The sequence below is a fragment of the Microtus oregoni genome, unplaced genomic scaffold (assembly GCF_018167655.1).
Source record: "Microtus oregoni isolate MIOR12 unplaced genomic scaffold, Mior012 000005F_ref0000423, whole genome shotgun sequence".
In the NCBI taxonomy this organism is placed as follows: Eukaryota; Metazoa; Chordata; class Mammalia; order Rodentia; family Cricetidae; genus Microtus; species Microtus oregoni.
Genome location: NW_024543064.1, coordinates 61,137,280 through 61,162,244, shown reverse-complemented (window position 1 = coordinate 61,162,244; position 24,965 = coordinate 61,137,280). Strand labels below are relative to the sequence as shown.

Below are 24,965 nucleotides of genomic sequence, written 5' to 3'. Positions count from 1 at the left end.
CCCAGGCAAATGGCAAACAGAATCGCGTCTCACACACCAAGCAACTAGCCAGGTTTGTTCAGAGCGCAGCCCCGCTTACTCTTGGCGCCTTTGCTCTTCTGCCTCTGTGTCTCTCCCCAAACTCAGCTGCTCTCTCCGCTGGCTTTCCGTCTTTTACCCGCTTTTCTGCTCACGCTGTTCACTTTCTCTTCTCCCCCCACTCCCCACCAGCTTTGTTATTCAGCATGTCTGATTAGCAGGAGTCTGATTGGCTGGCTGCCTGCTCTAGAGAGATTCCATTCAGTTTACCCCCCACCCATCCACCCACCCACCCTCGCTCAGGAAATGTGAGCGGGGCTGATGGAAGCTGATAGGCAGGGCTGGAGTGTGAGCTCCAGCCCTGGATGTGACAGCAGCCGGCAGAGGAGCACTTAGCAGCTTATCCAGTGTCCGATTTGGATTCCGGCAAAGGTCCAAGCATGGAATGCTGCCGTCGGGCAACTCCTGGCACACCGCTGCTCTTTCTGGCTTTCCTACTCCTGGTAAATGCCGTTTCATTTCAATATGTTACTTACTATTGCCACTTGGTCTGGGTGCTGCTGGAGAGTGTGTTTGTGTGTTTGTGTGCGTGCGTGTGTGTTCGTGCGTGCGTGTGTGTGTGTGTGTGTGTGTGTGTGTGTGGTTTTCAAACTGCAGGGTTTACAAAACCCAACAAACAAAATACAACTTAACTCCTTTGAGAACTTGAACTCCAACTTTCCCAGAAAAATAAACCGTGAAGGTCTTTCTGGAATTAGTTACAGGTACATAGTGATACTGGTATGGGGATGTAAACTTTTGGATCTACTACTGCAGGGAGTATGTGCTGGGAACTGTATAATAGTTATGTGTGTGCATGGAATTTGGAAACGGGCGTCCTGAGATCAAACTCACTGTGGTGTTGCAGATTTTCTGAAGGACAGGCAGTGAGGAGCTTGCCTGCTTCTTGTTCCCCCGGGGTGCCTCATACAAATTACTTTTCTCTATAGTGAGGGCTACTGAACCAGGTGTAGAAAAGAAATGAGAACACTGTTTGCAGTCAACTAGGATTATAGCCCATAATTACTACACTCGTTTATGGATACAAGTTAATGCTGGTGTTTATGAATTGAAGACTAAAGTCTTTGATCTCAGATCTACTTTGGAAGGCGATTAGGGATCGATGACTTCTTGGCCTGCTGTTTTCCAGTCAATGATAAGGCTCTTCTCTTGAACATCAGCGCATACTGCATTTTTAACAAAAAGTAAATGTTCCTTTATGACTCAGACTTGGTTCAATGGGCAGAAAATGAACATATACTGTCCAAAAAATCTACACTCAAAATATTAATAGCAATACACATTTCTTTCAAACCAGAGTGTTCTGGGCAGGCAGTTTAGCAAACCTCATCTGAAGGTTTGATTCCAGAATTCTTACACACTGCTTCCAAGGAAACGTGAGTCTAGCTCTCCTTGTCACTACTGTGGCATGCCAGAATGTCTTCAGAAGGGAGAAAAGCAGATAAAGAATAAGGTAAAATCTCAGCGGACACATTGCTTTGTCGATGGAGAAGAAATCTTGCATTCTGCTTTGATTCTGACAATTTGATCAATACTGGAATTTTGATGTAGGGAAGCAAACCATTTAGGTACAAATTGGAAAATTCCAGGAAGGTCAATACGATACAGTGACCAGACAGCAGTTAAATATTTCAAACAGTGTTGTATCTTAATCAGTTGCATCACAGTAGCTAAAAACTTGGATTACTGCTTTGTAATTAGAAATCGTTTCTATTTTCATGAACATTTGAACAAAAACTGAAGTGTAAGCGTGAGTAGTAGGTGCTAGTTATGCCGAGGACTCGAACGAGCGGTGTGTGAGGTGGGCTTTATGGCTGAGGAGCGAGGAGTGTGGGAAAGGTGTCTCACTTTTTCCATATGGGATATGTAACTTGCAGACATCATGCATTTGTCTCATCTTTATTTCTTTGCGATTGTTTTTAAAGTGTATGCCATTCTCCCATTAATTCGCATCATAAAGCAAATTACCCGTTCACATTTCCTGCTATTTCATTTTCATGTGGAAATACAATTTCATTATACTTAAGCAACGCTCTCTCATTCCGCAGCAGATTGATTTTCTATTCATTTGGTAAATACATTACACTCCTTGCCACTATCTTGAATATTCATATTGGAATTTCAGCAAGTAATTAGACTCACACGGGAAAAAAAAGTGTTTGTTTATTTCAAAAGGATTTAACATGTTTGAATTACAATAATTATGGAATTAGAATGAAATCATACCCAGGTTTATATTATGCGTATGCTTAAGTGATTGTGAATTTGAAGCTTATGTTAGAAAAGAACTGGCTGCAGAGTGCAGAGCAAAACCAGCATTAGTAATGCCTGCCGTGCAGGGTGTGTGTGTGAAGGTGTCAAACACTAGGTGACTTGTTTGAAAATCATTCTAGTGATTCCTCAGAACAGCCGTGTAAATCAGTTACTTTTAAAGCCCATCTTACAGATGAGAAATCAAGTTTATATGTACTTTATACTGCGGCTATCAAATGCTTAGCAATTAAAGACATATTCTTCATCGGAGATATGTAGGCTTTATAGATCATAAAGGTCTTTAAAGATATACACAGTATGATGCACCATCATTATACTTTGTCAGTAACTGCTTTGTTTGGCTTTGTAGTCAAAATGAATTATTGGCTTAAAAAAAAAAAAGCGAACTTTAGCCTGGCCTGTAGTTTACTTAGAACTGAAATATGGCATCATCAGCTCAACTTCCGGCTTGATACAGACATTGAATTGGAGGATTTGTTATTTCTATAGTGTTTTGTGTATTACAAGAATCTGTCTAGTATTAGAGCTGACTGCGCATATCCTGTCTGTATGGTGGCAAGCCCAGTTGTGGCCTGGTCCAAATCGCCTTCATTTCATTGGCAGCTAAATAATCTGTATCAGAACTTGGTTCTTGAATGTGGAACAAATATGGAAGGCTATAGAACCTTGCTGTTGTCAACAACCCTTTTCTCCTAGAACATTATTCCAGAGAAAATGAGGCCCCAGTGTGGTTTGTGTCTGTCTGAGTTTGCTGCCCATCTCTCAATGCACAGTAACCATGTCACTATAGACTTTGGTTTTTTTTTTCACTTCACAGACTGTTAAAGAGGTCTCATTTTTGCTCTACCGGACATACTGAGACACACTTCCCATCTTCCCACTCTCCTGTCCTTTGTCTCAATTGTTTAGATCACAAGAAATGTGGCAAGCGAAATCCATGACCAGTCATTGACACTTGCGTCCATCACTCTTGAAGTCAAAGCTCCCTGTCAGAGACACATTTAATCAAGCCTGCATTCGCTTACTGTTTCTTATAAGTGGCTGTAAGGTCTTCCCCCGCCCCCCCCCCCCCCCGCTTCCCCCACTATTGTGAGAGTTGCAAGAGTAACACTTGGAATTATAATAAAGTACATGTGTTTTTCTGTTGAATTTCTTTCTTGTCTCTACACTAATTTATACATGGAAACTAGTCAAATACAATAGCCCATTCCTTTCGGCTTGTCTGGCATGCTCCTCCACTATTATCTAAGTGAATCTGTCTTGGATGGTGAGAAGCACCATTAGCCTGTGGAATGAATGTTAAATCCCTTATTACAACAGATTGTGCTCTGCTCCAGAAGAGTGAGTGAGTGTGTGAGTGAGTGTGTGTGTATGCACACACACATACATGACATGCTTATGCATATGCAAGTCCTTCTAAAGAATGTCTCACTCCCCATCTAGTTTTTATGCTCATATCTATACCATGTTTAAGTCAAGGCTGAGGATTTTTCTTCTAAGTCTATAGGACATAATGGCATTTATTATAAAATTATTTCTTACCATTTTGTGAAGTTTCTGATCTTCTTGGGTTCCCATCTTTAGTGGTTCTGACGCTCAGGTCCTCAGCATCATTTATTGTGAGAACCAATATACTACATGTTAGTGGAGGGAAGAATGTCCAATAGTGGTCACTAGTGAACTACGTAAGAAACTTGTACTGGGGAAGTTTCTTTGGATAGTGAAGACTTGAGAAAAAGAGAGGTCACAAAAAAATGAGTAATGTCTGTCACTTTATATGACAGTTAATCGTGTCGGTGTCTTCTATAAAAGAATGTGAAAAGCAGTCTTCTGAGCTAATTGTGGCCTGAGTTCTTTCTTACACTCTAGACTTCAAGTAAGGGTTTGTACAGCTTTATATCGGTGTAAGATGCAAGTTTTCTGCATGTGCTACAGCATCTAGATGATGCTTTTGTACACAAGTGTGAATCCTGCTTATGGACCTGACTGAGAAAGCCAATAGGCTCTGTCCACTGCCGCCCCAAGTCTCCCGGTTTCTGTCCTCTGACTTCATGCGCACAGCCCAGTCTCTCTGGTGAAATGACAGTCCTGCTTTTAATTTGTGTATCTCTCAGGTTCCAGGACGGACACTTTCTCGGGTTCAATCATTTAAGTCCCATCCTGCCCTTTCCTCAGCCAACGCACTCTGCAGTTTCTGAGGTCTCTTGAGTCGAGTGACCTTAGCGTGACCTTCTCTCGGGATGAGGACAGGAGTGAGAGCAGCCCTTGAATCACCATGAATAACCCACTGGCTGAGTGTACAGAGATGACAAAGGAAGATGCCCGACCGCGGCTTCGTCCTTGCCACTGTCGCTCCTTTTCTTCAGGGAGCTGCCCTCGAGCTTTGCGTTCTAGTCAGAATGAGACAAATTTATGTCATTTTTCTGTCTCCATCATAAAAACCCTACCATGTGGTTGAATTTTGGCTTGATTGGCAGTGCTGGCTCCTGAGCAGCTTAGGCCTGGCATACCGAGGTGATGTAAGCCTGAAAGGATTCTAATTGAAATAGGCCAGCACAGCTGTGTGGGGAGCCGGCCTGCTAACTGGGTAAGCTGTTGCTATCAACCCCTTCTTTCCATGAGCTCAAAAACAAATGACTAAATCTCCCCAGTTCCCGAACTTCAAGATTAAAACTTGCATCGCGGAATAAAGCTTGACTGTTCCGGCTTTCTCTCACTAGGACTTTGTTTGCTGCAGCACCCAGCATGGAAGGCAGTTAGTTTGTTGCAAGTTTTCTGGCCATGTCAAGAAGTTGCCTGGTGGCTAGTCTGTAGCCAACAGTGACCACTGGCCTTTCTTTTGTTTCTTCTAGGTACTCAGAAATTATAAATTGGGTTGTCTGACTCCTATATTCAGCAATAGTCTCTATTTTTGTCAAAGAAATAGATATCTCAATAGCTAATTATAAACTTTCTTAGAAGCAATACCATAATTTCTGTGCTTGAATATCCCTGTCCCATATTCCGCTAATGCATACCTGCATATATAGTCAGCTCCAAATTGTGTGTCAGAGGCTTTAAAATTATAATTCACTGCTATGTCTAAAGCTGTTAAAGGGTAGCTTTGTAGTTCTTGTTTTACTGTGCATCTGCTTCTGTCCTTGTCTTTCTTCTATTTGACTTGGATTTGTCTGTCCTACAAAGCTGTGGAGCGACATCAGACTGGGCTATGTACTCCCCCTACTGCTATCAGGCCCTCTATAAATGTGTTTGAATGAGCAAGCATGTAGTAAGAATGACTCAGCAAGAAACCTACAGGTAGGGAGGAAGACCGTGAACACTCACTTTCATTGTGGAGCCTGGAAGCATCTTTTTGTTTTGAGTAAGCCCAAGTCAAAAGCACATAATAAATTCAAAAGAGAAGACTTTTACTCTGTGTTTCTGTCTTAGCTGTGTACAGGCACCCAATGAAAAATAATGGAACAGTAATTCCTTTTGCTGTTGCCATTTAACATGAGTCACTTTGCATATTTCATATTTTTTTTTATCCATCAAGGTCTCAAGTACTTTTCCTTTCACAAACCTTGTCATAAGGAAAATGTAGTACTTACATTCGCTACAGTTTCGTAAAGCAAAGTATTTATAGACTCCCACTTTAGTGGACCTAGTGTTATTAATTTACCTAATTTATTTTCACTACTCTGCACTGAGATAACCTGTATCTCTCAGTCTTCCCCGTGTGTAGACCATGCTATTCAATTGAGTTCTGGTCATTATGGTTAACATGTCATAAGTAACTTTTGGGTCTGACCCGTCACACTTGATCCCCCAAGCATTCTCTATCTGTTTGCCCAATGTGGAGGATCAAGCAGGGAAATGATAAATTCCCAAGATGGTCAGGCTACCAAGTGTCAGGACTGGGACCCCAGATGACTTAGTGGATTGTCACCCCCCCACACACCACTCTTGGGAACCTTCACTCTGAATGTTCATTTAAATATAGGAAGTAGCCTTTGTTATGTGAAAATCCTAAAATTTGCAGAAATGTGTTATATGTTCAAAACCTTTATAAATAACATATGCTTCAAATTTAGATTTTATGCATTCTAGTGCATGCTTGTAAGCGCTAATACCTCTTTCCATTTATTATACGGAAAAAGAGAGCTAAGAAGATGCCACAGCATCTTAATGGTGGTCTAGTCTTTACAGTTTGTTATTCGCTGCATACTCCGAGTGTGCAGAGTAGCTGGGAGAGTGTCTGTGCTCTAGGTAACCAGGAGAAGTGGACCAGCTTTTCAACCAGAGACTCCATAGGGACGTGGAGGTTGGGTATGGGATGAAGAAAGCAACACGGGCTTATAGTGAGTTCCCTGGGCTCACCTCTACAGTAGAGCACTAGACAAACTACAGCTGGAGAGCCACACAGAGCCAAGGCAAAGACAATGAAAAGGGCATTAAGGGGCCTGATCCAAGATGTAACGCTCAAGTTGCCCCAGTGGCAGCAGCTCAGAAAATTAGAAATTTAGCGACTGACAGAGAGAAAAGCAGACTCCCAAAGACAGAGAAATGTTCTCACCCAGCTGCGGGAAAAGCAAAACACACTTCCTGTGTTCACCTGACCTCAAGTTATCTTCACGTATTTTTCTTTTTTCTTGCAGCAACCTGCACCACTTTCCATCACTGTAGCAAAAGTCCTGGGGGCCACTAATAGTAAGAAGTTTCCTTAGTTCATAGTTCTGGAGCCTGACACTGCACAGGCTCTGGGAGAGGGGTTGCATCACCTCATGACACAGACAACAGGGGCAAGGATGTGTGGAGAGAACAGTTTACTCTCCAAGCAGAAGCAGGAGTGGAGCCCAGCATCCTATAGCCGCTCTTCACTACATACCCACAATGACCTTAAGGCTTCCCTCTAGCCATGTCTTGTAAGGGTCTACGTCATTATCTACTCTTGCCATCTAGGCCCAAAGCTTCCAAGCACAGGGACGTTGGGGCTATTCAAACTACAAGCAAACTATAACAGAGCCAAGCATCTATGGAGAAGCTCTGCTATCAGAAGGTAGCAATATGAATATTGGGCTACAGTGCTGTTCCTGGCAGTATCACCTAAGCCCATCACTGCAGACCTGGTCCTCTTCTCTCTGCACGTTCATGCATTGCTGTTGTACCTGGCTCTCTAGGGTGCTGAGATAGCAAAACCACCATTACACACTTTAGTGGTTTTTGTAAACACGAAAGTGCTGTCATCCTTCAGGTGACTATGAACATCCAGACAAAAGACAATTGCCCATCACCATCTGCTCAATGCAAAGAAAACCTGCGCCGTTAGCAAAAGTGAAGGCTGGAAGACAGAATAAGACACCTTACTGATAATAAAGAGATAAGAAGTCTGCTTTGCATTTTATTTGTTTATAATATTTATTTAGTTATAATACTTAGAATATTAATTTTGCTTTTTAAAAACAATGCTTCCATAGACAATATTTCTGTAATGAACATAATCATTTTCAGCTGTTCTCCAAATTGATTCATTTGCAAATACCTATTTAGATGCTGTTTATTGAACCCTTATATCTATGTGTGAATGAATAAATTACAGCTCCCCTCAGTCTGTGAACATGTTACTTTTATGAATGATATAAATCACTATTTATCTCCAGACATTAATGATTTTCAAATTTATTGTAGTTAAAATTAGAACAATTTGTATAAGAAAACACACTGGAATGGTTTTGTAGTTAAGATTAATTCTTTAAGGTAAATCTTATTTCAAAGCAAATCTTCTACTAGGCATGGTTCCTTGTGATTGCCCAATTAGGAAACTGAGGAAGGAGGATGACATACCAAGACCTGGTCTCAAAACAAGCAAAGAGACCAAAGTTATTACTGTAAGAATGAACAGTATATATGAATAGTATATGGGAAGTTATCATCTGCTCCGCTGTCATTGGGGCATCACGCTGACAGGTTAGTCTTCCATTTTCAATATATTATACTAACAAGGCGATATGCAAATATCCATGCAAAACCAAACACACTCCATTTGAAATTAAAATTCTGGACATTCTATGGTAGGTGGTACCTCCTGTAGTCATTGGAGCTTCACCCATTGTCTTCTTAAAATAATTTAATCATAATAAGACCAAAATGATCTTGTATATCAAAGGGAGATGGCTGAAAGAAATGGATCAACAGAAAATGTTTTGTCTAAGGCATATGCCATTTCTAATATGGATTTATTTTATGTCTGAAGCTAGAAATCGTAGGGCTCTAATAGTTTTGCCACCTGTGAATTATTTGGGTGCACCTCATAAGTGGGTTCTTTCTTCTATTTGTTTAAAGAAGTGAGTGATATGCTTGCCAATTCTACACTACATTAATTTTCACGGAGTTTCCATTTTCATCTTCATTGCTTTTTCAGATTTTTTTCCAAAGCTTCTGCCATCCTTCTACGGAGGCTCTGGGTATTTTTCCCTCCATTTTTTCTCCCCTGAGGGACTGACTTTCTTTAAGTTATTTTGGTCTGTTGGTATAAATACTGAGACAAAGGAGTGTGATAACCCAAGACGTCCTGACATAAATTCCAAGAGCATGAAAGAAATGGGACAGGAAATTGTCAGCAACCTACAATAAATTCAAACTGCCCAATAAAATAAATGCACCTCATTTCATTCTCATAGGATAAAGTTGGATGTCTGATTTCCCAACCTATCTTGCAGACTATAATCTCCGCCGCCATTTGAAGCCTTTACATGTAGTGTTTAGATACTGTACTTCATCAGCAGAACCAGAACTGAAAAGCGTAATGGAAACAATAGGAATACCCATTGTTCAGGTGCGGTGACAAGATTTGGTAGAGAACTTGGAAGAAATTTCCTGCTCTTTCCTTAAAGTTGTTGAGTCCTTGGGGCCATTGGCCATTGAGACCTTGCTTTGGGGCTTTTATCTCATCTGAGATAACAAGCAAGGTTTGGATTTACTGTTGCAGAAGTAGCTTGAAAGGATTTAGACTGCCAGATCTTACACTTGTGTTTTAGAATTTAAAGAGTCATTGAGGTGTAAAAATGTGGCCTCCAGTGACGGCAACCTCTTTGAAAGTAGGAATTTGGTATCATGTGTTTTTTCCAATACCTCTTCTGTGGCAGCAGGCAGAGTTTGATTTAAATAAGGTACTTAGGGTAAATTTCCTGTGTGAGTAAATGAATCAATTGCCCATCATTGCACTTCTGTTTTACACATAATTAAACTTTAAATGCAAAGCATTGGCTGAGAAACCTAAGTCCTAACTGTCAGTAACATCTCTTAGGTAGGATCAGTCAAAGGATCCAGATTCCCTTCCTTTAGGTCAGTCTTTCCACTGAATTATTTCTAGAATTCAGGAGCTGTCCTTAGTTGGAAGATTGAAATAATTGTGACCTGGTAGCCAGCGAGACTTCTGGGCAACTATCCTGAGTTAGAACTCAAGACTTATTGTGGGTTTATAAACTTCCAGGTGACAAGCTGTGTCACAGTAGTAAAGCCTTGCTTCTAAATCAACAAAAAAATGTGAATCATTTGCTGACCTGTATATGAAAGTTACTTTCTATGGGTCTTGTATATAATAGGTTTCCAAGAGTTGGCTGCCTCCCTTGAATCAATGTGAAATTGTATAATTCCAGGGTCAGCTGCATCTCAGAAGTATGTTTTAGTGCTGGGTAGATTGTGTTAAACAAAGCAGACATGGTGTAAGAAGTGGGTTTTTCTACATGTAATATCAGAAAGGAATTGGGGCAGGGGCAGGCAAGACAGCAATTAACTGGCCGGAGCTTTCCATTGGTTTTATGTTGCTGTCATGATATTATTTTCTTTAAACTGTATATTTAACTATTGCTGATGTAAGGGTGTCTCTGCCTAAAGAAATAGACGTATTAATTCATTATTTATAGTGATTCAAGAAAGAATGTGTTAGAAAAACTCCAAGTCTCTAAAGATTTATATTTAAGGTCATTTTCTGAGTTATGCCTTTTCCCCCCTGAAGTCCTTTCTTTCTTTCTTTTTTTAAATAGCCATACTGAAACCCAAGCTTAATGGGTGTATCATGCTGTCCCTGTGTTTATTTGATACATAAACACCTGTCTTTTCCATCTTAGGGCCATGCTAAAGAAATGAAACCTTTAACCTAGTCCCTCCTTCAAGCCAGCAGCAGGCTAGTCAGCAGAATATAGGATGTGTAGCATGTTACTAACTGTGGTCTTCCCTCAAGAGGCTTGCTAACTCCAGGTGGGTGAGGCTAAGACAAAGTTGGCTCTATGGGCTGCAGAGTCCTTTCTGCAGTCCTGGAGATTGCTCCCATGGCTTTGTGTGTGCAGGGTAGGCACCTTAGCAAGAAGCTATATCCCCAGCCAGACTACATAATCGTAGAAAACACACAGTATTTTGTGCCTTTAACAATCATAAAGTACAGATTCCCAAAGTTTTGCATTTTATACACCCCTAAAATTTCAAAAACAATTAAGGGGATAGTTCAGGTAGGTAGGAACTATAGAAAATAGACACAGTATTTCTGATTTTTTGCTACCTAAGAATATTAATAAAATAAATTACATGAACTATCATAGCTTGATTTGTTAGATAACCTGGGGTTAATACCGGGGAGCATGGTGGCATCGATGTAAGAACACTGCATATGTATTAATCCACCTTCTACTCATAACAGCCTGGGACCTGGGGAGGCAGTCGGCCTGGCAAGGTCGGGTAGTAGCATGGGTCAGTTCTAAAGTGCATGGAGTTCACTCTTGTCCCAATTCCACCAATTCATTTGTTTCACTCACAAAAGTTGAACATCACTTGAAAAACCAAAAGTTCCAGGTGTAACTTTTCAAAAGAAAATAATAATAACATATGCAGGGGAGAAAAAAATATAACACACGGTTCTTGGCAAAATAACTTGGGTTCTTACTGTTTTCTCATTATTCAGTGTATCCGTGAAAATTTTACAATGGATTGGCTTGCTCCGTGCCAATCTCTTTCCCTGGGTCAAAAGGAGGAAGAACAGAAAGGCTGATGCCGTTTCCTAGGGGAGGGGTGCAGGCTCTCTCCTTAATAAGCAGCCTCTCTGTGGAAGTCAGGCCAAAGAGAAAGAGAAGTGGGGCATGCCCAGTAGAGAGCCTACGAAGACAAGATGATGAGTTTGGGAGACAGTGAGTGAATCCTGGCAATCTCCAGGCACAGCCAGGCAATACTGTGCCTTCCAGGTCATGAGCAGGGGCAAGGACTACCGTTTTTGTTTTAGATACGAAGATGACAGAGAGGAAGAGTCCAGAAGTTTCTAGTTACTGTCCCTCTCCTGATGGGGCACCAGGAAACCAACAGGAGCAAAAGCGGCAGTAACAAAGAAAAAGTGCCCTGCTAGAAGGCTGAAGAGCCATTGGGAGGAAACCCACTGTGGGCTCCCTCATCTTGAAACCCAGTGGTGACTAGCACTCCTATTAGGTACTAAGGTTCAGGTACCCACTATTTAGTTAAGAATCAGAGTTCTTAATTCTTTTACGGCATGAATGTATTTGTATCTCTATGATACCTTTCATAATTTTGAAAAGATAGTCCTGTACTTAAGGTCACAGTTTTTAATGAGGAGACCTTGAGTAAAATTATCTGCTCTTGTACCACCTTCCATCTCGCAAGCATTTCCTGGTAAACCTGACAAAATGGGCCAATATCATGACGTCATTTTTTGTACCTTCTCCTGATTAATGGAGTCCAATGCTACAGTGTCTCCTCATGCTGTATCATTAACTTGCTTATGATACCCAAAGAGTCTACTGAACTCTTCAGATTCATGTAGCGCTCATAAATCTTTCCAGGATATCAGCAAGTGTCTTTGCCCTCATTCTCAATATCCCCACACTGTCTAATCTGGCTTCCACATGTAGGGCTCCCTTTGCAGAGAGCTGGATCTCCATAAAACTAAGGCACCCAGTGTCTACACTTACACTATCTGCTCTGATGGTACCCGCTGTGGTCATTAGAGAAAAAACCACTTTAGGTACAAAATTATGAATTTAGAGATTTTATAAATTTGCAATTTAACTGAAAAAAAAAAGACCCGATTTAGATAGAAAACTGAAACATACATCATATGAATCTTATTGTGAATCTGACTGGCAAGGGGTCAGAATTTTAATTGATCTGGCATTGGTACTTGAAGGTAGCTCTCCTTTTCCTAGTTATGAGCAAAGAGTCTCTATTGCATACAAAACTGTTTGCACAACTTTGGGACTAAGCTGATTCTAGGTTGGCCTTGCCTCATAACATAGACTTTCCTGGCAACAACATCAAATAGGTGTTTATGTTTAAAATCATATGGTTGTTTTTTCATAATAATTTTGGACATTGACCACGTTTACTTTCCTTCCTCAAAATTGACGCCAACAGCATAAACCTCTATCCAGATTTAGCAAAGATGTGATTTTTTTTTTTTTTTTTGGTTTGGGCCCATGTGCCAAACACTGCTTTGTCTATCTATGCTAGGTAATACTGGCCACACCTATTTCACAGATAAGAAAACTGAGTCCTAAAGCCTAAAGGTGGTGCGAATTTCTGCACTTTTCGTCTGTTCTTCTTGCAAACAAATCACATTAAAATATGCAGCACAGATTATGTTCCACGTTGTTTGAGCTATGTCTTGGCCTCTTTTGGCAGGCACCTCCCCAACATGCTGAGTGATTTCCACAGTTTCTAAACCAAGTTCACGAGAGTTCACAGCTTGTACCGTATTTCATCGATCCTAAGATACACAGCTTTTATTCCTGACTTTAGAAACTTGGATGTACTTATGATAGTAGGTCATAGTTCGGTGGGTGGCATTTCTCTTTTCTTGATTATAATATGACATAACATAATAGTGCGTCTTCAATCTTCGTCATCTTCCATTTGCTAGGGTTTCATTGCTTGATGTTTTTTTTTCCCAGTGTTTAACTGATGAGATGCAAGGGAAGGCTTAAAGTTTCAGTAGAGAGATATGATCATAGCCCTCCCCTTGCCAATTCCCTCCTAAGCACCTTCCTCTGGTACAGGTTGATTATTTATTTATTTATTGCCAATCTCTCTTAATCTAGAGCAATGGAAACGCTCTACATTGAACCCATGAGAGCCTATTCTTTTCCTTGTTAATGTCCCTCAACCTAGCCCATAATAGTCTTTGTGTGCCTCAGTTTCCTTTTCTGTAGGCTGGTATAGTGTAGTAGTTGTTGATGCTTTTTTCACTTCCAAGTTAGCCAGGCACCTGCTACATTTCATCATCCCTGGCCCCTCCCACTTGACCAAGCCTGGGCCTGGGTAACTGGTAAACTCTCCATATGATTTCCAAATACTCCAACCCTGACGGCTCCTGAACAAAACTTCTTCAGCTAGACTGCCTGATTTTAAATCTTAGTATCACAACAATAACCTTTCTACAGTGTTCTGTGCCCCAATGTCCTTGCCTGTTAAGACAGTTGTCAACAAGAGCATCCCCATCCAAAATTATAATGAAGCTAAAGAAAATGATTCGCCCAACAGCGTTAGCATAGGACCTCGCCAGGGCCACGAGTTCCCAGTAGGCATCAGCCGTTATTGTACTCCACACTCCATGCTGAAATGTCTCTACCTCAGTCTCAGAACCAATCTCTTTTTTTTCCCTTTCTTCACGACAGCCAACAGCTTTGCTAACTAACAACAGCTCTGAGTACAATGTCAACAGGAATGAGAAGAAAAATGGTTACTCTTTCACTTGGAGGAGGGGCTCTGGAGCCCACTGAAACCAGGAAGTGTAAGATGGGAGAAAGACCAAGGTTAGCTTAAGAAAGTTATTCTATGAGTCCACTTATAAATGCTTGCCTCATTCAAGGCTCTCAGATCTCTTCTTTATCAAAGCACTTGAAGAACTCTGGACTGATTGTCTGTCCAGCTGCTTGCACCCCACCACCTCCACCAAGAACTTTAGCTACTGTTGGCCTGAGGAAGAATCCAGACAAAGATACTAAGTAATTTGAATGTATAGCCAGGGGTTGGGAAAACATCTCTCTAAAGAAAGTTGAAAGGAGCCGAGCAGTGGTGGAGCATGCCATTAATCCCAGCACTCGGGAGGCAGAGGCAGGCAGATCTCTGTGAGTTTGAGGCTAGCCTGATCTACAAAAGCTAGTTCCAGGACAGGCTCCAAAGCTACAGAGAAACCCTGTCTCCAAAAAACCAAAAAAAAAAAAAAAAAAAAAAAGAAAAGAAAGTTGAAAGGATTATACAAACAGCTTTCCCCTGCAAGGTGAATGTTGCAACATTGAAGAATCTTTATAATACCCACTTCTTAGTGCTAAGATCCCATGAGCCTCATGACCTACAATAGTGTAGCGGTTTTTATAGCTCATCCAGCAGATGGGAATGGAATGTGTATATAATTGTAAGTATACATATCAGACAGAATTACAACACAGAAAGCATCAGCACTTGTCAGGTGTGAGGTCTTAGTATAATATTAAAACTACTCATTTGAATATATAAACATTTTATTAAAAATATAGAGGCCCTGGACAGAACAAATCACTTGGTACAAGATAGAAATTAAAGCCCCAGTCTGACTTGAAGGAACAAAGCCAAACAGACGCCGAGGCCCCCAGTCTTCCGAATCCACTTGTCATTTGCCTTTTTTCTCAATGGTCGCTGTGTCAGCTTCAGGATTTTGGATACTCCACTGCTGTCCTTGGGCAGCTAAGCTTAATTCCTGCCTGGATGACTGACTCTTATCCAGCTGTATCTCATTTAATCGGTCAGAGAGTCGAAGTTCCTCTTATCTGTTATTAAAATGGCTGTTAAGATCAGTTCCTCACTTGTTCCTTTGGCAGCAACTTTCTCTTCCTCTTCTCTTTCCAAAACATCCATATACTTTAGTACCCGTAGAAGTACTGTGGGCTTCAAATGAATAGTGAAAATACCTTGAAGACTGCGCGACCCAGTCCGTCCCATCATGCTTCATGCAGCCGCCTTCTCTGGCTCCAGTTGGGACCCTACTCTAGGCCCAATCCCTCAGCTGGAACTCAATCTGACATCACCATTGCAACCTGGCCGACAGTCTTCTTCCTGGAGTGTCTGGGCACACTTAGCCCTCGTGTGGAGGCGCTGGCCTGGCCAAGGTTATGAGCAGTGTGGAAGGCCAGTTGTGTATCGTGTCAGCAGTCAAAAGAGTTCTCTCTGGAGCACTAAGGCCAAGAGTGAGACGGGGAGACAGGAGGGAGGTGCCCTGTGAAGGAGAACACACAGCAGAGAAAGCGGAACATGTGAGTGTGAATACATGTGTGTACGGGATGGGATAGATGAAGGAGCCTTGAAGGAGGAGAAATATTCTGTATTGATGTTTATACATTAATAACTCTGTGAGGGAGCCAGGCTGCAAAAGAATTGGAGCCCCAAATATTTTTAGATCAAGTAATGTTGAGTTAACTGTGCTAACAAGGCCTTTGGACGACTAGAATAATATCCTAGAGACTGGAAAAGCCGTCAGTTTGTAAATCACCAACAAACAAGACAGGGCTGGAGAAAGTGGACCAGTCAAGAGGAACATCAGACTAAGGGTGTGGGTGAGTAGGGGTGGGGGAATACTGGGAAAAGCCCTCGGAGATTCCAGCACTTACCAGTACAGATGAGTAAGGAGACAGTGGGAAGGACAGGCAAGTAGTGGCTGCCAGGAGCCTATTGCCCAGCAAGCTGTGAGGAAGGTCAGAGGATGTGGTGAGTGACAGAATCCAGATGAGTGGCAGGGGAGCCTAGGCAGGCAAGGAGTTGTCGGAAGCCAGACTGCACCACGGGATGGAATTCGGGGGTGTTGAGGAAGTGGTTACAGAGATGTGGATTAGACTTTCCAGAAGCCTTGAAGTGAAAGGCAGGCAGGCAGGCGGGCAGGCAGGCAGGCAGCAGGCTGCTCACCATGGACAACATGGAAAGGCAAAGACCGGAAGGCACAGGCTGGGAGCAGGGAGATAAAAGTGAACTTGGTTTTAATCAAAAGAGGAGATCGTACTTTCGTCTTAATAGCTCAAAGAATGCTGATAGCAGCCATGTGTGAAATTGATTTCTGAGGCCCAGCACCAGAGAGAGTAGGACCGTGAGGCCATGCAGTAGTAAAGCATGATTTAACGCCTTCACTCTCTCATCTTATTACAAAGCAGGCTCTAAAAAAAGATGCCTGGGGTGCGCCTCAGCGACCTTGATATTGTCTGTGGCCAGCATCCATTTTATTATATTCCTGAGGCAGCTTGGTGACTATAACACCACTTCACATGCTCATCTATTAACATGTCATAGAGCTAAGAGTGTTTTGTGCAGTGCACATAAATATTATCACTCTATTAAATAATACCGAATGATGCTTGAAGGGCGAATGTGTCTTGCTGGAAACATAAAGGTGACAGGTTTGTGTTTCCATGTTGAGAGCAAAATACCGATTTTGTAAAGTCTCAGAACTGTTCAAACCCTGGGGAAACTTATGAGAACCACAGATACGATACTGTAGTGTATTTCATACCCAACTAAACATTTGCCAAGTGTCATACCTAATAGCTCCTTGGTATTGTTAATGAATTTACAAATAATAGGAGATTGTCTCACCTCTCATATGCACAAGACTAAATGAAAATTCCTAGTTCTGATTTAAAAAATTGCCAACAATACATGGAATTTAGCTAGCTGGAAAAGCAAAGTTGAACTTGACTAGAAAGCGGTGGATTTGTCTCTCATTGCTACTATTCTCTCCTATTTCATCTGATAGACATGTCCTGTTTATTATGATGATGGTGACTTATAATGGACTGGGGAACATCCATCCACTTAAAGAAACAAAATAAGCTTTGCAGATTTAAAACTGCAGAATTATGCACGCTATTCCACACGAGAGGAAAGGAAATTTGTACAGCCTTTCTGTCTTGTGTTCCCCTAACAAGAGACTGTGTGGTGACGTTGCTGGGGTTCTAACAAAAGCAGCAGCTAGCAACAGTGCCTGGACTCTCTACATAAGTCATATAATATGCGAGGAAACATATCTGCAAAGCTAACAATTAATTGAGAAAGTCACGCAGTGGAGAAAGAGAGTGACGATAGTGGCCTATGTACTGATATAAAACAGTAATTTGTGAACCTTGTTGAGACCCCATGTAGTAGAAACATTCAGAAGACAACATTGCTCTCTGACACCGATCAGAAGTAACTCAAAGTGGACACTGAAGACCATGAAGCAAATCTACCTTTCAACCCATCACCTGGATGATTTTTGCTTATAGGCATTTTCTGGTTTTCAAAGAACTAAATAGTACACATTTATTAATAAGAAACTGTAGAATATAATTTTGTACTCACCTTATTTTTTTGGAAGTCACTTTAATGTCTTCAATAGGTTTTGGGTGGTGAGGACTGCCTATAGAAATAAAAGAATCCCAATAAAAATTATCAGTTTCAAGAATCAGCTTGTTAAAAAAAAAAGAATGAAGCCATTGGACCACCCACATCTTAAATTTCATTTGGCAATTACACTGCCCAACATTCATTCATATATTACTGCTTTATCTTTAAAGAAATCTTTATAGCAACTCTGTGAGTTAAACCAAGGTAGTGTTTGGGATCCTGCCTTAGAAATTATCTGACTTCAAACTGAGATGCACTACACTAGTTATTTAAGATACCATGATGGCTATATCACTATATCAAGGTGTAACAAATGTACCACAGAGACTTCTTGTGACCTGATGCCCAGCCTGTGTCCTTGCTGGGTCCATCAGTATTATCCATGTACACCTGTTGGAGGAGGCTGCTCCGTCCCCCCCCCCCCACCAAAACACACAGAAACTATATTATTCTAATCAATGCATGGCCCATTAGCTTTAGCTTCTTATTGGCTAACTCTTACATATTAATTTAACTCAGTTCTATTAGTCTATGTATTACCATGTGGCTGTGGCTTACCAGCTAAAGTTCCTTCCATCTGGCATCTGTCTCCTGTGGGGGGGGCTACATGGCGTCTTTTGACTCTGCCCTTCTTTTCCCCAGCATTCAGTTTAGTTTTCCCCACCTACCTAAGTTCTACCCTATCAGGCCAAGGCAGTTTCTTTATTAACTAATGGTATTCACAGTATCCAGAGGGGAATCCTGCATCATACACCTTCTTAAATGCTTTAAATTCAAACACGTGTACACAAACACACATATACACAGTCAAACACATACAGACTCACATAGATACATACAGACACACACACACACACATACACATATACACAGTCAAACACATACAGACTCACATAGATACATACAGACACACACATACCAAACCTCTCCCCCTACACACACATAAAATATCTCTCTCTCTCTCTCTCTCTCTCTCTCTCTCTCTCTCTATCACTCACACACACACACACACACACACACACACACACACACACATACACATATACATGTACACCAAGGAAACACTGATCGTTGGACTTGGTGCTATGCCCGGTCATCGGGGTTGAGACTGAATGCCATTCAACTCCTATCTACCAGGATTTTGCAGTCTCTTACCTCTGAATATCTTAACATCAGAGCTGTAATATTTGATTTAGATTTATTTTTATAAGAATCCACTGTCCCTAATCTAGAACTCTTCCTTGTGTCAAATTTACTTTGATTTTTTTCTGATTAGTTGTTTTGACCAATTTAACTTTTTTCTATACTCTGTACTGCACTAACTAATTTGTGTGTTTACCTTTAAACACTGTTCAGTTTTTTATCGGTTGCAGCCTTTTCCTTTGATTAACCAAGACCTCGTACACCCACACTGTCCCTGTCTGTCACCCCTCCGATCCCAGCACACTCACCTCCTAACTGTGCACTTCCCAGATGGAGCAGAGAACGGTCTGTTGCTGACTGTTTTGGTGAAGTGCTTTGACACATACTCCCCTGGGACAGAAATTAGGCTATATTAAGGAAAGATATGACACATTAATAATTATTCAGCTTTAAATGTTTTGGGTAAATTCAGCACTAGCATAAAGATATACATGAAGAACAAACATAATCAACTTTCTTCCCTGTATGGGTCAGGTTTATTTGTGTCTTCTCCCGTTCCCTTGCTTATCTGCAGCTTGCATTATTTGCTGTCTGTTGAGAACCAGAGTGCACATGAACAAGAGAAAACTGACAGCCATTATGAATTAGGCCCTCAACCAGAACCTGTCCTGGCCTGCCTTGTGCTCAAAGACTATTTACTGACACCGGTTAGATATTCAGAGTCCCACAAGGCACCGGGGGAAAACGGCACATTTATCTTCGTCGTGGCCCTTACAAAGCACACAGTCTATTTCTGATGAAAGCTGTGTCGGCAAAGAAGTGCAAAGCAGAGACTCCCAAATGCTAAGCCATCTATAGCATCAGATCCTAGCAATGTGCTCCAAACCTGCAGAAACAATGGGTATTGCTTCTGCCTGAAGAATAGGTAGTTCCAGTAGATAATGGTGTGGTAGCTGTACCATAAAGCAAGGGCAGGAAGACACAAGTCATAGAAAATAAAGCATGTGTGAAGAAGATGAGGAGGGTAGGAAGCTAAGCAAGAAGCCAATGAGCACAGTATGAGAGGATCTGGCAGCATGAACAAGGAGTCAATGTGTGATCGAGGTCAGCAGGAATGAATTCGGGACATTTAAGGTCAAGTTAGAAAAAGATTTTATATTTCATTTTTGGTAATTTGGACTTTATTCTATTCCTAGTGATTCCTAACCTTTTTTTTTTTTTTGAGAACCTGACAAAAGCTATGAGTCTTTTTTCCAGAATTATAATAATAACACACATATGCCCAAAATGTTGCATAGAGGTTTTGAGCATTCACAGGCCACCTGGAATCTATTATTAGATCCCACCAACCATACACGCTGGCTCTACAGAAAGTCTCTTAGTAAGGAGTGAACAGTTCAGCTGTGTTTTCCACCAAGCTAGCTGGCGATAGTATGGAGGACAGACAGGTGGGAGTGAAAAAAATTATCAGATGGTAAAGTTATTGTGAAACACAAGGTGCCAGCAGTAAGACCAGAAAGAAGGGTTTGGAAGAGGTGAGGGTGGAAGGGAAAACCACTGCAGAAGTGGGATTGATAACCCTGAGTGAGCAGAGAGGATATTGAGCAAATATTTTGTGGTTGCTTGTCCTTATTCTTCCCATTCAAATACAAATCAGGATTGATGTGTCAGCCTGGAGTCACAGACGTAGAGAGACATGAAAACCAAGCTTGCAGGATTTGAACTCCACATTCATGCAGAAGCCTCAAGTCTATTCAAATACTAAGACTACAGGGGGCTGTGAAGTAGTGAGTTCAAAGACTCAGGGACAGTTGCTGGTAGACACACTAAAAGGTAAAAAGCCATGGCTGACAGTAATTCTGGAGAGGAAGTAGTCATAGGCAGCCAACTACTGACTGATGTCCCCCTCTTCCTTACCTGTGGCTTCCTGATTTCAGAGCAGATTGGTTGGTTTGTTTTATGTTTTGGATGAGGAAATATTAATAAGACCGTCAAGTAGATACTCTGAAGGATTTATTGCCCAAACTGTCAAACTTGCAAAACTGTTTCCACTACCCATGCCTCCCCTAACTCCCTCTGATAGCAGCAGTCACAAGTTAAAACTAGAATAAAATGCTATCAAAGGAACAAAGATATACAGGAATTAAGAGGACCATTGCTTTTTAAAATGCGTTCTTCTGAGCAAGGATAGGTGCTGAGCTTTGTTGGATTTATCTTCCATTGCGGAGGACAAAGGAGATGGTAGCTTCTTGAGCTGGAGAATTGAAGACAGTCCTTAAATTCCAACATCCTTAGAAATCTTGGTACTAGATATTTCTCATATATTTTCCCTCATTCCTTCTGTGTTTGTTCTGTGCTCTACATACGATTTTGGGAGACAAATGTAAAATAAGTAATTGAAGATGTAAAACTAAAACAAAGTTCCAAAGTATCTCCCCATCTGCTTAATACATTTTATGACATTCATAATCATTTCACTTATTACCATGGGTAACTAAAATATTATAACCATTGCCTTCAAGGGGTTTGGTAGTTTCTTTGGGCAGGTAGTTGTCAGACAGAATGATAACCTGGAAGAGATATCAGGACTTGATCCCATGAATTCTCTATTAATTAGACACAAATGTGTGGATGGGACATGAAGCACTTGTCGATTAAACAGATTACATTTATTATAGTGTTAAAAGCCTGTCATTTGGCCACATTTTCTGAATAAAGACAGTCTAAGTGTGAGCAAAAGTGGAGACAAAGAATGTGAGGGGGGAGAGAGGAATGAAGGAACAAAGGAAGAAAGAAGGAAGGAAGGAAGAAAGAAAGGAAGGAAGAAAGGAAGAAAGAAAACCACAATGCTTTATCAAGAATATTTTAGACTTCAATTCTAAATATTTGTCTGAATATTGAAATGAGGGCTTAAGAATATATCTGAGGTGAACACGGAAATGGAACCTAGATTACATTCAGAACCCTATGAAGCTTCCTTTAGAATCACTTCACCGAACTTCTCTTGACGTTAATGGCACAATGGTCAGCTGAGGACACATTAGTTCTTCTGACATCTTGCTTGACAATGACGTGGTAACCAGTCATCTCTTCCAGTTTCTCTAGTATCAATTCTAATTTGGGCTTTTGGCTATCAAGTCCTAAGCCGTATTAATTTCTTAACTTTCCAGCTCCCTCGCTGAATAAAAAAGGAAAAGTTTTGTTTTGTTTTTTTCTCTATCAGGAATGCTTTCCCCATGATTCCAACCCCAACATGTGCTTTCCGGGGCCTCAGATGTTTCCGTAGTGCTACAGATGTTTTGTAAATTCATTTCAGCAAAAGTTGCCAGTGCTGCAGAAACTATCTGTGGCTGATTGGCCCCAAAGTTTGGACAGAGTTTGAGTTAGATTAGGTGGAAATGGAAACTGAAACTTCTTGCTGGCTTGCCAGGAGCTCAAGAATTCACAGAGAGAGTAGAGAAGGAATTTGCTTGGAGGGGGAGTTTCCAGTGTGCCTGTTTTGGGGGAGCGGAGGGGTGTGGGAGTCCCTGGAAGGAACTCTTCACTGTTTTTCTTGGGGTTGTGCCTACATACTATTGTGCTCTGGAGGTTGCTTCCCTTTTCTCCATATGGGAAGAATCAACAGCAGTAGCAGCACTAATGAGAAAGAGTAGCTTCACTTTGGAACTCCAGGTGAAATAGCTCTCGTTTCACACCTGAGATGTCCAAGTAGCCCTACATGAGCCACAAAGATGATGAGTATGACTGCAAAGGTGGGAATGATGAGTCTTAAAGCTAACGGGTGACCCTACAGTTCACCTTTGCTCTCTCTCTTTGTGAAAGCCATGAAATTACTGCCTCCAGTCCTGGACTTGAGCAGGGGCTGGATTCAATACTCGGGCTATTATTGTTTTGAAAATGCAAATTGTTCGAGTGGACAAAGAAAGCAAGACAGTCAAGACATCTCCAGTAAAAACTTCAAGTCCCTAAGACCATGTGTAACATATATCTAGATCTATGAACTGATATATCTATATCTGTGATATATTTTGATCAGGAACTCCATTGATAGCTAAACTCTGATCTAGATATATACTTGACGTCTAGATCTATGAACTGATATATCTGTATCTGTGATATATTTTGATCTGGAACTCTATTGATAGCTAAACTCTGATCTAGACATATACTTGACATATATAATACATATGTTTGTATACTTACCCAGACCTGGTTTACAATCTCTATCAGAAAAATGCATAGTAGTATTTATATTAATATTTTATTGGTACCATTGGGGATCATTTGGAATGTACTATTACCTAAGTTCCTACTTTAAGAGTAACAGAAGCTGAGAGGGATAGGATATTTGAATCTATGCCCTTTTTAAGATGAGCTTACTCAAAGCCCTGAATGATCAGCTGCAAAGTTCTTGAATGTTACGCTTTGTTCATACCAGCAATTACTGCTTCTAACCCAGCTGCCTATGTGCTCTGGTAGACCTTTCCAGGAGGAGCAGAGCTTCTCAACTAGAAGAGCTGCGATCCAGTTTCATCCTTGGATAGAATACAAATACATCAACTTACTATAGTTCTGAAATGCAGATCTTGCAGAAGCATTTGACATCAAGCAGAGTCAGGGTTTTGTTTCAAAAAAGAGAGAGAGAGAGAGAGAAAGGAAGGAAGGAAAAAGAAAAGAAAAAAAGAAAGACAGACAGACAGAAAAAAAGAAAAAGAAAATAGAAAGAAACCGTCTCAATTCTATCTCCAAGTTATTCCAAGGGTGGGGAAGATGCTGAGGACAAAACAATTTTAAAAATTAGAAACAGCAGCATTAGCTCTTGTCATTTTACAGTGAACACATGCACTGATAGATGCCTTTCAAAGGGGAGTGAGAAGCAGAGCTGTGGCTCACACTTGCTATACCAGAACCCAGAAGCTAAGGCAGGCAATGACCAGCAGTTGAAGGTAGCCAAGGTAGTCAGCTCAAGGATATCCTGGTTTCCAGCAATGTGGCAATACAGTCTCTCAAAAGTGGCCATGGGACTAGAGGGAGGAATGGTTCAGAGGGGATCAGATGCCTCTGGCCTCAGGACAACAGTATATGTTCATACCCACACACAGACACACACCTACACATCATTAAAATGAAAAATAATTTTTAAAAATCCAAACAAAATCAGATTTTGAAGCCATTCAGCACTGAAGAAGACTATATGTGAATATAAAGCTTGCCTCCCCCAGTTCTAGTGGTGTATCTTGTAGGGGAGGCAGTGCTAATGTATTCATGGTATGAAGGGGAAGATAAAATGATCATCACCCACTTTCTAGAGCTACAGTATCAATGCTCCCACTTTGGAGATGGGAAAATCTCTGGCTCAAAAATGTGAGCCCAAATCAAGCCGATTTGCATCTAGCTAGTGGAGTTGATCTGCCTCCCGAGCCGCCACTCTTCTTCCTGAACATGATCCAAGTTGTTCAACCTCCCAGAGCCTCCCTATTCTTATTTGTGAAACAAGACAGTGGCTCACACAATGGGCTTATCGTAAGGACTAAGTACAACAACTCATGAACATCTTAGTGTTCTTCAGTGTGTGCTACTTAATACCACCCAGGGCCCCCTTCACCACTATCCCTCGAGACTTCAGTGTAAGGTGCCCTACTGGATTGTGTGGCAAATGTACTTGAATGTGTGCAGGGGCCTACGGAAGGACGGTAGACAGGTGCCCAAAAGTCCCATTATCCTGGATAGCATTTATGCCCTGTTACAGAATTGACTTCTTCCTTCAGTAGCAAGGGACAGGCTTCATGCAGTGGCCTCTGTAAGACTATGCACTGTGTCACTGGCAGTTCGTCATATCCCCCAGCAGTGAAGCTGTGATAAGAGCCAGATGATTCTCATTCCCAAAGCAAAGCCAGCAGCAAGCGTCATCTGTGAAGGCACATTCCTCAATGTCCATATGCCATGCTACCTAAGGACGCACACCAAGAACTAATGGACTTTTGCAAGAGCCCAGCTACTGCTTAATGTCTCTAAGCTCTCAGGGGCACTGGACCCTCTATCCCATGTTGTTAAAGAAGCCGAGGATTAGATAGTTTTTTCAGAGCCTT

General features: G+C 41.3%; 1 protein-coding gene across 1 annotated transcript in view; it reads left to right on the top strand.

Moving 5' to 3' along the window:
- The first annotated feature begins 418 nt into the window (after nucleotides 1-418).
- Adamtsl1 (ADAMTS like 1) overlaps nucleotides 419-24,965 on the top strand; it is a 380,631-nt gene continuing 356,084 nt past the window's right edge. The window contains exon 1 of the mRNA XM_041652363.1: nucleotides 419-521. Coding sequence (XP_041508297.1) covers nucleotides 459-521 — 63 coding nt within the window. The 5' untranslated portion in view covers nucleotides 419-458. The remainder of the gene's footprint in view (nucleotides 522-24,965) is intronic.